At 47.0% G+C, this 12749-nt stretch overlaps 1 protein-coding gene across 4 annotated transcripts in view; it reads left to right on the plus strand.

The window, feature by feature from the left end:
• ETS1 (ETS proto-oncogene 1, transcription factor) overlaps window positions 1-11645 on the plus strand; it is a 62958-nt gene extending 51313 nt beyond the window's left edge. For all 4 annotated transcript variants that reach the window (XM_028120805.2, XM_028120803.2, XM_028120804.2 and 1 more), the window contains 2 exons: window positions 9273-9391; window positions 10301-11645. In XM_028120805.2, the coding sequence (XP_027976606.1) occupies window positions 9273-9391; window positions 10301-10516 (335 nt within the window). In that variant the 3' untranslated portion in view covers window positions 10517-11645. The remainder of the gene's footprint in view (window positions 1-9272; window positions 9392-10300) is intronic.
• The last annotated feature ends 1104 nt before the right edge of the window (window positions 11646-12749 follow it).

Raw genomic sequence — 12749 nt, forward strand, 5'->3', positions numbered from 1 at the left:
TAGAGAAGAGCCTCCATCTGCAGCTCGGTTCTAAGAAAGGTTTGGCCAGGCTCCTGGGGAATCCTCAGGTCGGCGCTGCCCACTGGAGGAGCTCGCGTCCCCTCCTCCTGCAGCGGGAGGTCTCCATTGCCCCTTGTCATGGCTCCCGCCGCTCGGGTGACTGCCACACCGCACCTGACTGATGAATGTGCATTGTCAGATAGGCCAGCACGGTTGTTCTGTCTGGCTAGGTGCACAGCAGGGCTCACGACCCTGGTCCCAATGCTCTCCCTCAGTGGCCTGCCGTAGGCTTTGGCGCTCCATGCATATTGCTGACTGTAACAAAGCAAATGGCATTGTCTTCTGTGTGACTCACCTCTCCCTGAGAATCACAAGAGTGAAAGTTCTCCTAAAGTGAGTGAATGTGAAAGTTTGAACTTTGACGGGAGGCCGGGAGGCTCTTCGCTGGAGAGGTGCCCACAGGGCGCAGAGCTGAGGAGGTGTTTGACATTCAGAGCCGAGGTGGGTGCAGTTTCTTGTGCAGGCCCCTCAAGGCTAGGTTCTCGGTCCTTTCTTCTTTAAAAGCAAGGCGTAGGTAGGACACTCTCAACTCTTCACACGATGGTGAAACAAAACGTGTTTCTTCGGTTGCCTCCTCGCTGTCATTCACGTTCTATTTGTCATCCAGCCCAATCTGGCTACCACGCCTTACATTCGGTGGGGGTGCTCAGAAATTGTTTTCTGGACGAAGGTTTGAAAACTTCAATGTCCCAATGACCACTTGGGATGTAGCTCACCTCCCCAAGACTTCTAACAGACTTTGCTAGTCATTTCTCTCATCCTTGATATGCAGGGGCAGCTATACTGTTAGGATAAAATAAATTCCACAGATTGCACTCAGCCCACAAACTACAGGCTTCGGACGCCTCAAGTTCATCTTTCTAATCCAAATCAGCGAACATACCTTTCTTTCTTCCTGTTCCCTCGATACATCATGGGGAGGCATTGTCTTTTGACATTTGCATTGGTTCAAAGAAGCATTTCTTTGGTTTCTAACAAAATTCTCACCCTGTACCCTCAAATCCAAACCTAACCCATTTCTGGTGACTTCTGAAAACAGTCAGTTACCTAGAAGACATCAGAAGGAAAAGCTCTATAAGAACCCACTTCCTGACTTGAACTTTCCTAGCTTTCTATCCGAGTCTGTGTCTGAGTGGTAGGTTGAGCATGGTTAGACAACGTCCTTGGGTTTGGAGGGAAGAGGTGGCTGCATTTGAATATAGGCTGCCCCTTTAAGAGAAGACTCCTTTCTCCTTCCACCCCCACACAGGTGTACTTGAACACGTGCAGGTGCGAGGAGCCCAGGCGATAACAAGGGTCTTTCCTCCACACTCTAGAGCGTGTAACTGTTTTGTTCTCGGAGCCAAGACAGATGGGCTGGGGAGCCTCACTTATGTCTGTTCCAGGTGGGGCAGCCCGGCCGACCTGTGGCCTGCCACCTGAACTTGTGGCCCGGTCTGTCTTGGACATTGATTAGCTGGATAGGACTTTTCCGCTTTATCTTCAGTTCACGCTGTGGGATCCGTCTCTAGGCCCAAACTCTAGGCCCGACATTTATGGGCAATGCTGCTGAATTCCTGGGTCAGCCCTACATAATAATTAGGTGGAGTGTGCTTTGTGAGGAGCATAAATGATTAGGGAGGAAAGCACACTGGGGGAAAGAGGATCTAAGTCTGTCTGTGGCGAAGATTTCCCCAAACCGTAAATGTCTGTGATACTTTCACTTGCAAAGTAGTTTGCATCTGTTCTTTTTTGTGCGCACCTACTTTGAATCAGAGCAAGAACTGCACAGAGTTATCCCGAAGTTTAACAGATCCGCACTGGTTGTTCTCATGTATGGTATTTTTTTAAAAGGTCACATTTATACACTTTAGACTGCAACTTTATCCTTTTCGAAAGTTGCCATGTAAAAGGCCAATTTAATTCTTGGAAGAATAATTGAATTTTATCTAGTGTTTTGCTGTGTTTAGTTTTTAAAAATTTCATCCTTTTTGCTTGTCTTTCTTTGAAAAGTCTGCTTTAAAAGTACATTTTCTGTTGCTTCATTATTCTGTTCAATCCCACTGTTGTATTTTAGATTGTTCCCAAAATGTTTGACACCATGGTCGCCTCTGTATATACATGTGTGTATATATATATATATATATATATTTAAATTTATTTTTATATATTTTTTAATAACAGGGACTCAGTTGACATCTCTATAAAGTAGGGAGGAGCAGGGATAACTATTTCCATTTTAGGGATGGGAAAATTAAAGCCCAGAGAGGTTATATTTGTTATGTAAGATCGAGCAGTGAATCAGGGAGGAGGTGGGTGCAAAGTGCTGGATGCTTGACCTCCCCACTTGGGGCATTCCTTGGGCATATATATTTTTTTAAATTTCTTAAGGTACTGTCTGCTCTCATCTCTCAGTTTTCCACTGCCTGACACGTTTGTTTGTTTTAAATTTTTTTGAAATTCTTTCTCCTTTCTTTTGGTCTAACGTGCCAGGGACACGGACTTGACATCAAAGGCTGGATTTACATGATTTGAGAGCTGTTTTCTGACTTGCTTCCATTGTTAGCTACTGGCTCATTCAGCAGCAAATAAATGCAAGTTCATGAAGTTATTGTCCCTTATGTTCATGGAGTGTGTTTTGCAAGCACCTGTCAGATAGTGTTCTTTGTAGTTGTACGTTGAATTATTAGAACCTATATCCCCACCTGCTGCCCTTGAGTTATTAGCCATTGATATAGGAATTTATTGATAGAACACGTGATTCATTGAACCAAGACATTGTTGGTTATGGAATGTACCATATTTAGATCGTGTTGGAGATGAGAGGAGATTGGGTTGGGGGGGGGGCAAAGGATGGGCATCACTCAGAAGTGGGGAGAAGGTACCTACAGACATAACCCCATGCCAAAATATCAAGCAGTCTCTGCCCTTCCATCTCTTTTAACAATCTTCTTAGTGCTTCAGTGGCCAAACCATCCAAGAGTTATTCATCCTCAGGCAGAAGATGTCTGTATCTTCAGGTTGGGTTTGGTCCAGAGGGCAAGAAATGGTCAGGAGCAGGAGGGCAAGACATTGTCAGGATGTTTGCTGCTAGTCAAATTCAACTTCATTTTATGAGGGCCTAGTGGACATAGGTTTGGCCATCTTTTGGTTTAGAAGGGGGTTGACAGGAAGGGTGTGATGCTTATTAGACTCCGGGGTCACCCCCGTACCAGCCGCGGTGGGCACCTTTACAGTGGCAGGAGAAGGAAGATAGATCTGTGAACAGATGGGTCATTTCAGGATTCGCCTGTTCTGTTTTTGCCATCATTGTTTGGCTGTGGGTAGAGACACCTGGGGGGAAGGGAGGGGCCAGTCAAGGCCCGTTCCTCTGGTTTAGGACCACCTGCCAGATGTGTGCTCTTAAGGCAGAGTCTGCCCTGTTGCAAGGGTGACCAACCATGAGAGTTTCATAGGTTAAAATAAATGTGGTGTCTTGCCCACACTGAGGTATTTGATTTGACTTTTAGAGTCAAGTTGAAGAGATTAACTTCTCAAAGTAGCAAATGAATCCCCAAAGGACAGGCCATGTGGGCGTTTCTATTTTGGGGAACATGTTGATCCAACAGCCTGGGAGTCACTCATGTTGATTAGTCCCAGATAGGGTTTAATAGAGAGAAGCAGCTGGGGTAGGCTTTCCGATCCTGACACCTTCCTGCAGGGGACCAGTGTTCAACAGCATGAGCCAGAAAATGTTTATTGAGCGCTTGTCCGAAACCCCACACCTGCCGAGAAAAGAAGGGTCACTAAGATGCGGTCCGTGCGCACAGGGAACGCACAGCTCCTTCAACAGCAAGGCGCTTTTTGATTGTCGGTATTTGTTGGTGAGGCACCATCTCGCTTTGCATTGCACCAGTGGAAAAAACACCATCTCTGCCCTGAGAGCGTATATCCTCGTGACGAGAGGGAGATGGGCTCAGAGCAGACAGACCATCAGGCTTGGTCTCGGTATAAGCAAACCCATAATAGAAGGCTACCCGAGAGCATGACTGCCCCGTGCGGACCTCTGTCTGCATGGAAATCAGCTACCCTCTGTTAGCCTCATGCTGGGGCACAGATGACGGGGTGAGGACTTGCAGTTGAAAGGAAAAGGAAAAACTGCAGTCCAGCCCTGCTCCCTGTTCACCAGCAGTGAGTCCGTGGCCATGGACTAGAAAATGAGAAGATACTGACAGATTGCCAAGTGAAAAGGATGATTCCCAGGAGAATTTTACTAAGATTTTGTCCTTGCCCATTGCTGTATATTGAACTTGTTCACTTAGACTCCAGAGTAAGGGAGCACTGCCAGCCACACCAGCAAAACAACACGGGATTTTTCAGAACCAGCTCTCATCCGGATAGATTGGTGGGCCTTCCAGTTCTTAGACAAGGAGAAGGGGCTTGAAACATCACCCGGATGAGTAGGAATTTACTTGAAGCTTTGTCTTAAAAAAAAAAAAAAAAAAAGACTGACACCTTGGATCTCAAGTGCCTTGAGGGTCCCCCACCTGATACTTCTGCTTCTAAGGTTCTGTCATGTTCTTCAAATCAGGACTGGCAGTGTTGTACTAAGAACCCTTCTCTTACCCAGAAGCTGAGAAGAACAAAGCAGTCAGAGGAAATCCCCCCGCTGTAGCCAGCGAGGGAGTTGGAGGGAGCAGTCAGCAGGGGTGTGCAGTCCCAGCCCGAGTGTGTGTGGGGGGGTGGGGGGTGCCCTCCCTCCTTCACTTCTTTGGAGAGAGACTCCCTTCTAACAGGGACCCCTCTGTTGTTGTGGCTGAGAGTTTCTACTTGAGAAGCATAGTTTCCCAGTGATGCCACCGGATTCCTGATGTGTGACACCCCAGGGCAGCATGGTGAAGGACGCCGTTGACTGCCTTGGGGCCCCCAGACAGGGACACCATTGTGAGTCACATCGAGTGTGTGAACTCCCCCTTCCCATGACTGGCACTATTCTTAGTACCATTCTCTGCTCCCTGGGACAAAGGTCCCTGGGAGCACCGTCCAGTTGGGTGGGTGGATGGGGCTGGGCCCAGGGTGAGAGGAGATACAGGGAGAATGAGGAAGAGGCTTTACAATTTGAGGATATGTTGGAGCGAGGGTGAGGGCTGGAGGAGCCCTGCAGCCCTGGGGATTTGGGCAGCACTACACTAAGCAATCCAGAATGTCCTCTGGGAGAGTCTGTAACCGGGAGTGCTAACCTCATTTCCGGGTTTCAGCACGTCTGGGATATAAGAAGTTCCCATGGGCCTAGATGTGGATGTGACTGGTGGGGTCGCCAGTGTGCATTACAATCCTGAGCTACCTCCCAGCCGGGTGCTTCCATCAGGGGGCCCTGATATCCCTTCCCAGACCTGCAGTGAGCCTGACCCCGGTTGTGGAAGCAAGCTCCTGTGTAGGACTGTCCACGAGTCCAGCCAGGGAATGGACCTACCCTGGACCCAGAACGCTTACCCAGACCAGGCATTTCCAGCTGGGAGAATACTTCACGTCCTTCCTATTTACAGCTCCCTGCCACCAAAAGGGTGGTTTAGGAGTCAGCCAAAAGGAGGAATCTTTGGGCGGGGGGTGGGGGGGAGTGCGGGGTGGATCTCATGGATGCCTTTCATTTGGTACCACATACGTGCTTTCTGAAGGGTGAACAGCCACTTGAGGAATCCCATGGCAGGAGTGCTGTGTGTGCCTTTCAGCACTAGGTGGGCTTACAGGATCTTTCTTCCAGAATCGGGGGAAAGGAGACTTGAGCTGACATCACCCTATTTTGACTTTCTTGTTGTAGAGCTTACCAGAGACATTTCTCCCCAGTCAAGTTCCTACGCTTTTGTTAGGCATCTGATTTTCCTATTTATGCTCCCTCTTACCTTTGGTGTAAATAGGAATTAGTAAAAAGAACTTTGAGAAGACTTCACCCATGACCTGGGCTCCTAGTTCCCAAATTTCACAGTGTTATGTTCCTTATGAACAGAGGAAAATTCACGATGAGACAAAAAACCAAACCCCCAGACAAGGATTTACCGTGCTCACCCTCCCCCCTGCAGCCCCGCCCTAGAGGCTGCTGGGGATCCCATGCACGCAGAGCTGGGGCTGGAGCAGGCAGATGGAGCTTGCACCTCTGACATTCCGGTTCGGGAAATGGCACTGGGCAGGAGAAACAGCAGGAATAATTCTGTCTGACATCCCTGCGTCTTTGAGCTGGTTCCAGCGACAAGACTTAAACTCCCCTTTTGCACTTTCTGGCTGCCCCATCCCAAGGGCAAGGGACTGGGATGTGTTCCTGGGCCTCTCTCTTTGGGACTTGGAACGTGCTTGCTGCTCCCTGCCAGTGACTAGGACTTGCCTGGGTAGAAGGAGCCCGATATGTCCTTCCTTCAGCTTGTGGGACTAGCCCTCCACTCCCCAAAAGGATGTGAAGATGAGTAGTGGGGATGAGGTTTGCAGGTAAATAGTGGGAGGGAGAAGCAGTGAAGTAACGTTAGCCTAGCAGCTACCAGGTGGGGACTCACTCATGGGGCTGGACGTGTCACCTGTGGAGGTGAACACCAAGGTCCCCAGTGGCCGGATGGTCAGGAGAACCACTGGCCAGCCCAGCCCAGTGTCCTGTGTCTGCTGTGAGAGGTAAGGGAGAGATGGGTTGTTGTTGTTTTTTTTCGAAAAAGCTTTGTCCTTTTATCCCATGGCTCACCTCAACCAGGCAGGCTGCTCAGATGCCCGCCTCTGGGTTGGTCTTGTCTAAGGACAAAACGGTGCCAAGGTGAAGGACTTGGAGGTGAGATCGCCTGGGTTCCATTCACGGCCATTTTACTTCTGAATGGCCTTAGACGAGGCCAATGGCCAAGCGACACAGGATCTCAGTGTTCTCTCTTGTAAAAGTGGTAAAAGCAAATATGATAATCCTAGTATCTACTCCCTGGAGTAGGAATAAATGTACGGAATGAAGGGGGTGAACATAAAGCATCACATCATGCACAGCGTCCACTGCATAGTGAGTGCGCCCCAAGTCCTCACTCTTGTTCGCATTTTTCTTCATCTGGGGTCTTACAGTGAGTCCTCTCTGTTATGTCTTCCATCTGTGGGCTTGGCCGGGGAAATGACTGCAGACTCCGGAGCTCATTCACCTAGTTTCTGAGTAGTTGACCTTTCCTTGTTACATCTCTTCCAAAAAGTATGAAGACAATGATGTCCTGTTGGGTGTGTAGTCACTTTGTGCCGCTTCCAGAAGCCTTCCTCTTCGCAAGGTGCTTTCAGCCGCTGTTGCTGAATTTCTTGGCTACCAGAAATTCCATAGCCTTTCTTACTAGAGACACATGGACTGATGCCTGCCCATCCAGAATGGCTTCTCCACGGATTCCTCCCATAATGTCACTATGCGTCCCGTGAACCCAGGCAGGCAGTAGCTGCTGGTAACTTTAACTCCACTCCCAGGAAACCTGCAGATGTGTCGGAGTGGTATGCGAAGTGGTGATTTCACGGGCCAGGGGCAGGGGTGCGGCGACAGAGGAGGGTAAGGCTTTCCTGGGGTAGCATTCTGGGCTGTTTCTTTGAATGCTCAGTTATTTTGTAGAGTCCACTGAATCATCTTATTCTAGTATACGTGTAAGGCGTTTCTTACAGGATGGTTTTAGAGAGCTCAAGGTGCATTCCTAGAAGGATGAAGTAGAGCTATTTCATCTTCCACATTGAGCTTGGCCTGGGCTGGAAAGGACGCTGGGATTTGCTGGGGGATGCTTCCTTTGGCTGCCCAGTGAATACCCACGTCAGCCGTTGTTGTCCTGGTGCCTGGAGTCTGAAGGCCTGTGCGCTAGACCCAGCACCAATCACATTCTCACTGCACCCTGGAGTGAAGTCACATCCACTTTTCTGAGCATTTTTCTCTTTCTTTCTTAACAGGATAGAAACAGTAAGACCAGTTGTGCCTTGCCTATAGAGAGGGCCAGGGAGTGGATTTTAGGAGTTAGCAGAATGATGCATGTGAACATACCTTGTAGACGTATAAGGTATAACAAGAGATGACCCCTCTAGATCATAAGGAACATTTCTTTTTTTAGATTAAAAAATCTTGTTGCTTGTTTCCTATTGAATCTCACTTTACTTTGGATCAGACAGATCTGAAGCTCAGGTTAAGGATTCGAGCCTTAGAAAGTCAAGTTTTCCTTGATGAGTTGGAGTGTTCCTGGCTTCCTTCATCTTCCCTCCTCTGTCCAGATGGCTTCTAAGATGATGCTGTCAGTGTAGACCAATAGCAAGCACCACCGACAGTTGAACCCATATTTGTTTCTCTGGCTACACCCGTGAACGAGATAGCAGTCACTGGCAACATTGTCATATCTGAGTAGAAATTTATCTTAAAAGGAAATCTATTAGCATAAATCCTTTAGCATAAGATAAATGGACTATCAGAGTATGTCTGGCTTTCCAGAACTAAGACCTTTGGCAGTGTTGATGGCTAAGACAAGAAAAGTGTGTGTGTGTGTGTGTGTGTGTGTGTGTGTGTAAGTTAGAATATACGGACCCATGAAGAATTTCTGAGACAGTCCTCACCTGACCTCTGAGGATTTCGTGGGTGGCAGGTTAATCCCTTATAGAGTGATGATGTTCTCCTTTCTTAGTTTGGGTGCCTGTGGTAAGCGGCCTGGGGGGACGGGATGGTGGTGGAGAGTTTTATGACCTTATGACCAAAAGAATGTCTCACTTCTCTGTCCTTGTTAGATGACCCCAGGATAGCGATCCTTGTCACTTACAAATCAGGCGCCAAAGGCTCTCTGATATCGAGAAGCGCTTATGAGCTTTGACTTCAGATAGGAAGTGGCAAAGATATTCCTTAATCTTTCTTGCTAATTAAGGCAAAAATAATGACTTAGTTCTTGAAGGCACCAAAGATTATGCTGCCTTAGACTGTCTCAGAGGATAGATCCAGTAATTTTCTTTCTAGAGTTTTCATGGCAATAAAAATGGACTGACCTTCAAGTCAATCAAAATAATATTGATAAGATAATGGTATATTGTAAGTGCTTTTTCGGGGGGGGTAGGAAGTTTTTCACCTTTCAGTCCTTTTGAACTCATAGCACCTCCTCCAACATTTGTGCTATGTGCCGCCTTCATCCTCTTGGGCCTGGGTGGACTAGGGAGCAGGCAGGAGGAATGCTGTGTATAATGGGATTCATTGCTGGCGGTGCTGAGCATCTGGTGTAATGATTCACAATGGCTTGTGTTTCCAGGCAGTGGACCAATCCAGCTGTGGCAGTTTCTTCTGGAATTACTCACTGATAAGTCCTGTCAGTCTTTTATCAGCTGGACAGGAGATGGCTGGGAGTTCAAGCTTTCTGACCCAGATGAGGTAAGAAGGGAGTGACTTGCGAGCGTCGTGTGGAAGGGGGATGAGAGTGAACTCTGGAAAGTGGTTATGTGGGCCGGGATGACATTTCCTGGGATTCCAGCCCCACCTCTGCCCCTTGGTACTTGTATGATCTCGAACCAGTTACGTAGCCTGTCTGAGGCTGAGTTGCATCCTTTGGACAATAGAGGAAATATCTACATTGCCCATTTGTTTTCCAAGATTCACGGATATGATACACGAGAAATGCCTGGCACATAGTGGGCCCTTCGTCAATATGGGTTGCCTTTTCTGGAAGGGGTTGGACAATTCAAGAGATCCTGGAAGATCAGTATAATCTGTTCACTAATGTCTTGTTTTACTCAACAAATGCATGTTGACGGTTGCTCTGTGGCATGCCCAACTCTGAGCATGACAGACTTGAAAACATTGAACAAGAGAGACAACATCTCTGGTCTGGCAGATGCGACAAGATAGTGCATCCCAGTACAGAAAAAATGCTTCCCTTTGATGAAACGCAGGCATGATCGGCCCCACTCCCTCACACTAAATTTCACGCTTTCAAAGCGAGATTAGGCTACCAACAACATAAGGAGAGAGGAGCCTATAGTGTTGCATGTCTTTTTTTTCCCCCCAATTCTTTAATGCTTTCCAGTATTTTAACTCTATTACACAGAAACACAGGGTCAATGTATTTTCATTAATTTAAAGAATCTTGCCCATCTCTTGAAGATGGGAATTCAGAATGGGTGGGTGAGAAGAAGATCTTCCATGTACGTGACTCTTTAGCCAGCTTCCTTAGATATCATGGGTCACCATGAATGGATATAGGGGCATATCAGTGTGTCTACTTGGGTTATCTTCTAGGTGTTTACCCCGTCTCTTTTTCACTTTTTATTCTTTTAATTTCAGGTGGCCAGGAGATGGGGAAAAAGGAAAAACAAGCCTAAGATGAATTATGAGAAACTGAGCCGTGGCCTACGCTACTATTATGACAAAAACATCATCCACAAGACAGCTGGTAAACGCTACGTGTATCGCTTTGTGTGTGACCTGCAGAGCCTCCTGGGCTACACGCCCGAGGAACTCCATGCCATGCTGGACGTCAAACCTGACGCTGATGAGTGATGGACACCAAAAGGGTCGGGGAAAACTCTGCTGAGACATTTCAAAGAACAACCACGTCGGTCGGACTCTTAATTTTTAATCGTTATTCTATTTTTAATTTTTCAGAACTCATTTTTTACATTCAGGGGTGGGAGCTAAGTGAGCTGCAGCTATAGTCAGTTGTGCGCAGTTGGAAAAAGAGAGCCAGGACTTGTGGGGTGGGTGGGACGAGAAATTCTTGAGCAAATTTTCAGGGGAGAGAGAGAGAGAGAGAGAGAGAGAAAGGGTCTTCTTAGAAGCTTGAAGAATCTGGCTTAAGGGAGGAGGAGACTAACGTGTCCCATTATTTTTTTTAAATCGTCCATGAAAAAAATGTGTCTTGAGTTATGGACCTATTAGCAAAAGAGATTGACACATCAGGAGTCATGAGACCCATGAAAAGGCAATTGATTTGCTTTTGTTTTTAGGTCTGGGAGGGCAAAAAAGAGGGAGGTGGGATAAAACATTTGTTTGGGGGATGCACTAAAAACCAAGGACTATTTACTTTTTACTCAACTTTTGAAACAAAGATGGACTTCAGTGGGGAGGGGCCCAAACTGTTTTTGTGTTAAAATTTATTTTATTAAATTTTGTGCCAGTATTTTTTTTTTTTTCTTAAAAATCGTCTTAAGCTCTAAGGTGGTCTCAGTATTGCGGTATCATGCAAGTTTGTTTTTATTTGCCGGCTGAGGATTCTGTCACAGTGCAAGGAAACTGTTTATATAGACCCCACTGGAAATGCAAAGTGCTGTCACTGAGATCGGGGATCCCAAATTCATGTGACTTCTATATGAAGGAAAAGAAAATCATGCTGATTTGGGTACACGGGACCTGTGCATGTGAATTTCATCTGTGTTTTAAAAAATGATCACGCCCCTCTGCTTACTTGTCATTAGTGGATTCTTGGGGTTTGGACTTAACGTTGAACTAAGAAGCATTAAGTCTTTGAACTGAATGTATTTTGCAGCCCTGGTTTTGGACCACAGTCAATGTAGGAGCACTGTTGAAGTCATAGAAAAGAGATCGAAGGAGGAGGACTGACTTGGTTCTTTATTGGTTCTATACCTGTAACATATATGACTTGGAATAAAAGCTGTGTGCATGGGCATTACCCCTCTGGTCTTAGGAAGTAAGTCCTGAATGCATGTCATTCCAAACCAACACTCTACTCTTTCTCCTTTATGTGTCATTGTCCCAGCATCTCATGTTTATTCCTTCCCCCCACCCTGTTACCCAGTAGAGAGAAAGGCAGTCATGACATGAGGTGAAGAGTATCAGACAAAGCCATTTCGAAGTCCTGGGTTTTAGGAACAATGGGAATTAAGGTTGGATAGAAGCAAAATGTGGCTTGGCTGTCTTTGGGAGGAGAAGTGCAAGGCTTTCCTTTGAAGGGTTTAAGCTAGTGGAGTCAGGTGGGGCCGTGTATGCAGAGTGAAGAGTGCAGACACTATTCGGCCCGTGCTTGGATCAGCTGTTACCTTGGCACAGGGTAAGTGAAGGTTAATTGCAGAAGGGAAGAATGACTTGAAGGCAAAGGAACAAGAAAAGGAGCTTGAGAAAACGAGGTGGTCGTGAGATTCGAGTAGATTTCTAGTTCCTCCAAAGTTCAACGACAAGCTCAATTGACTGGGGCATTGTTGAAGGGTGGTCTTCAAAGGTTTGGATCTTTTTCCAGGGTGGGGAGGGCGGGAAACAACATCTAACCCGTGAGGAGAAGTGCCTAAAACACTTGAACCCCACCTCCCCCACATAGATGCCTGATCAAGAATGGTGATGACAGAGGGACAGCTCTCCCTGACTTCCGTGGGAGAGGCGGAGAGACATTTAAGGTGGGCTTCTCAGGGCGAGCCCTTCTTGGGCTCCGGCTGAGAGACTGGAAGTACTTAACTACCTGCTAGCATATCTTCAAGAAAGTGGATCGTTTACTCCCAGGTCCTCTTGCAGACCCTGAATTATCAGGAACTTAGCTCTGTGATTCATGAGTTTCCTCATACTGATAAATTGGAGTGTCCACTTGGAAAGCAAAGGCAGAGTTGGCCCAGCTGTGTATTCTCATCTTCTTCCGGATGCAGGTGCCTTAACGAAGCTCTCGAAATATTTTAGGAGCTGCTCAGGGAGTGTTAGGCGGAACTGTTGGATTCCATTGTTTTCTCTTAGATTATGTGATCTTTGTTGGGCACTGGCAAAGGTGAGCGTATGTGCGGGTGCGTGCGCA

Source organism: Eumetopias jubatus, unplaced genomic scaffold (genome assembly GCF_037043125.1).
Source record: "Eumetopias jubatus isolate StellerSeaLion01/CBP00866 unplaced genomic scaffold, mEumJub1_p1.0 scaffold_13, whole genome shotgun sequence".
NCBI classification, from domain to species: Eukaryota; Metazoa; Chordata; class Mammalia; order Carnivora; family Otariidae; genus Eumetopias; species Eumetopias jubatus.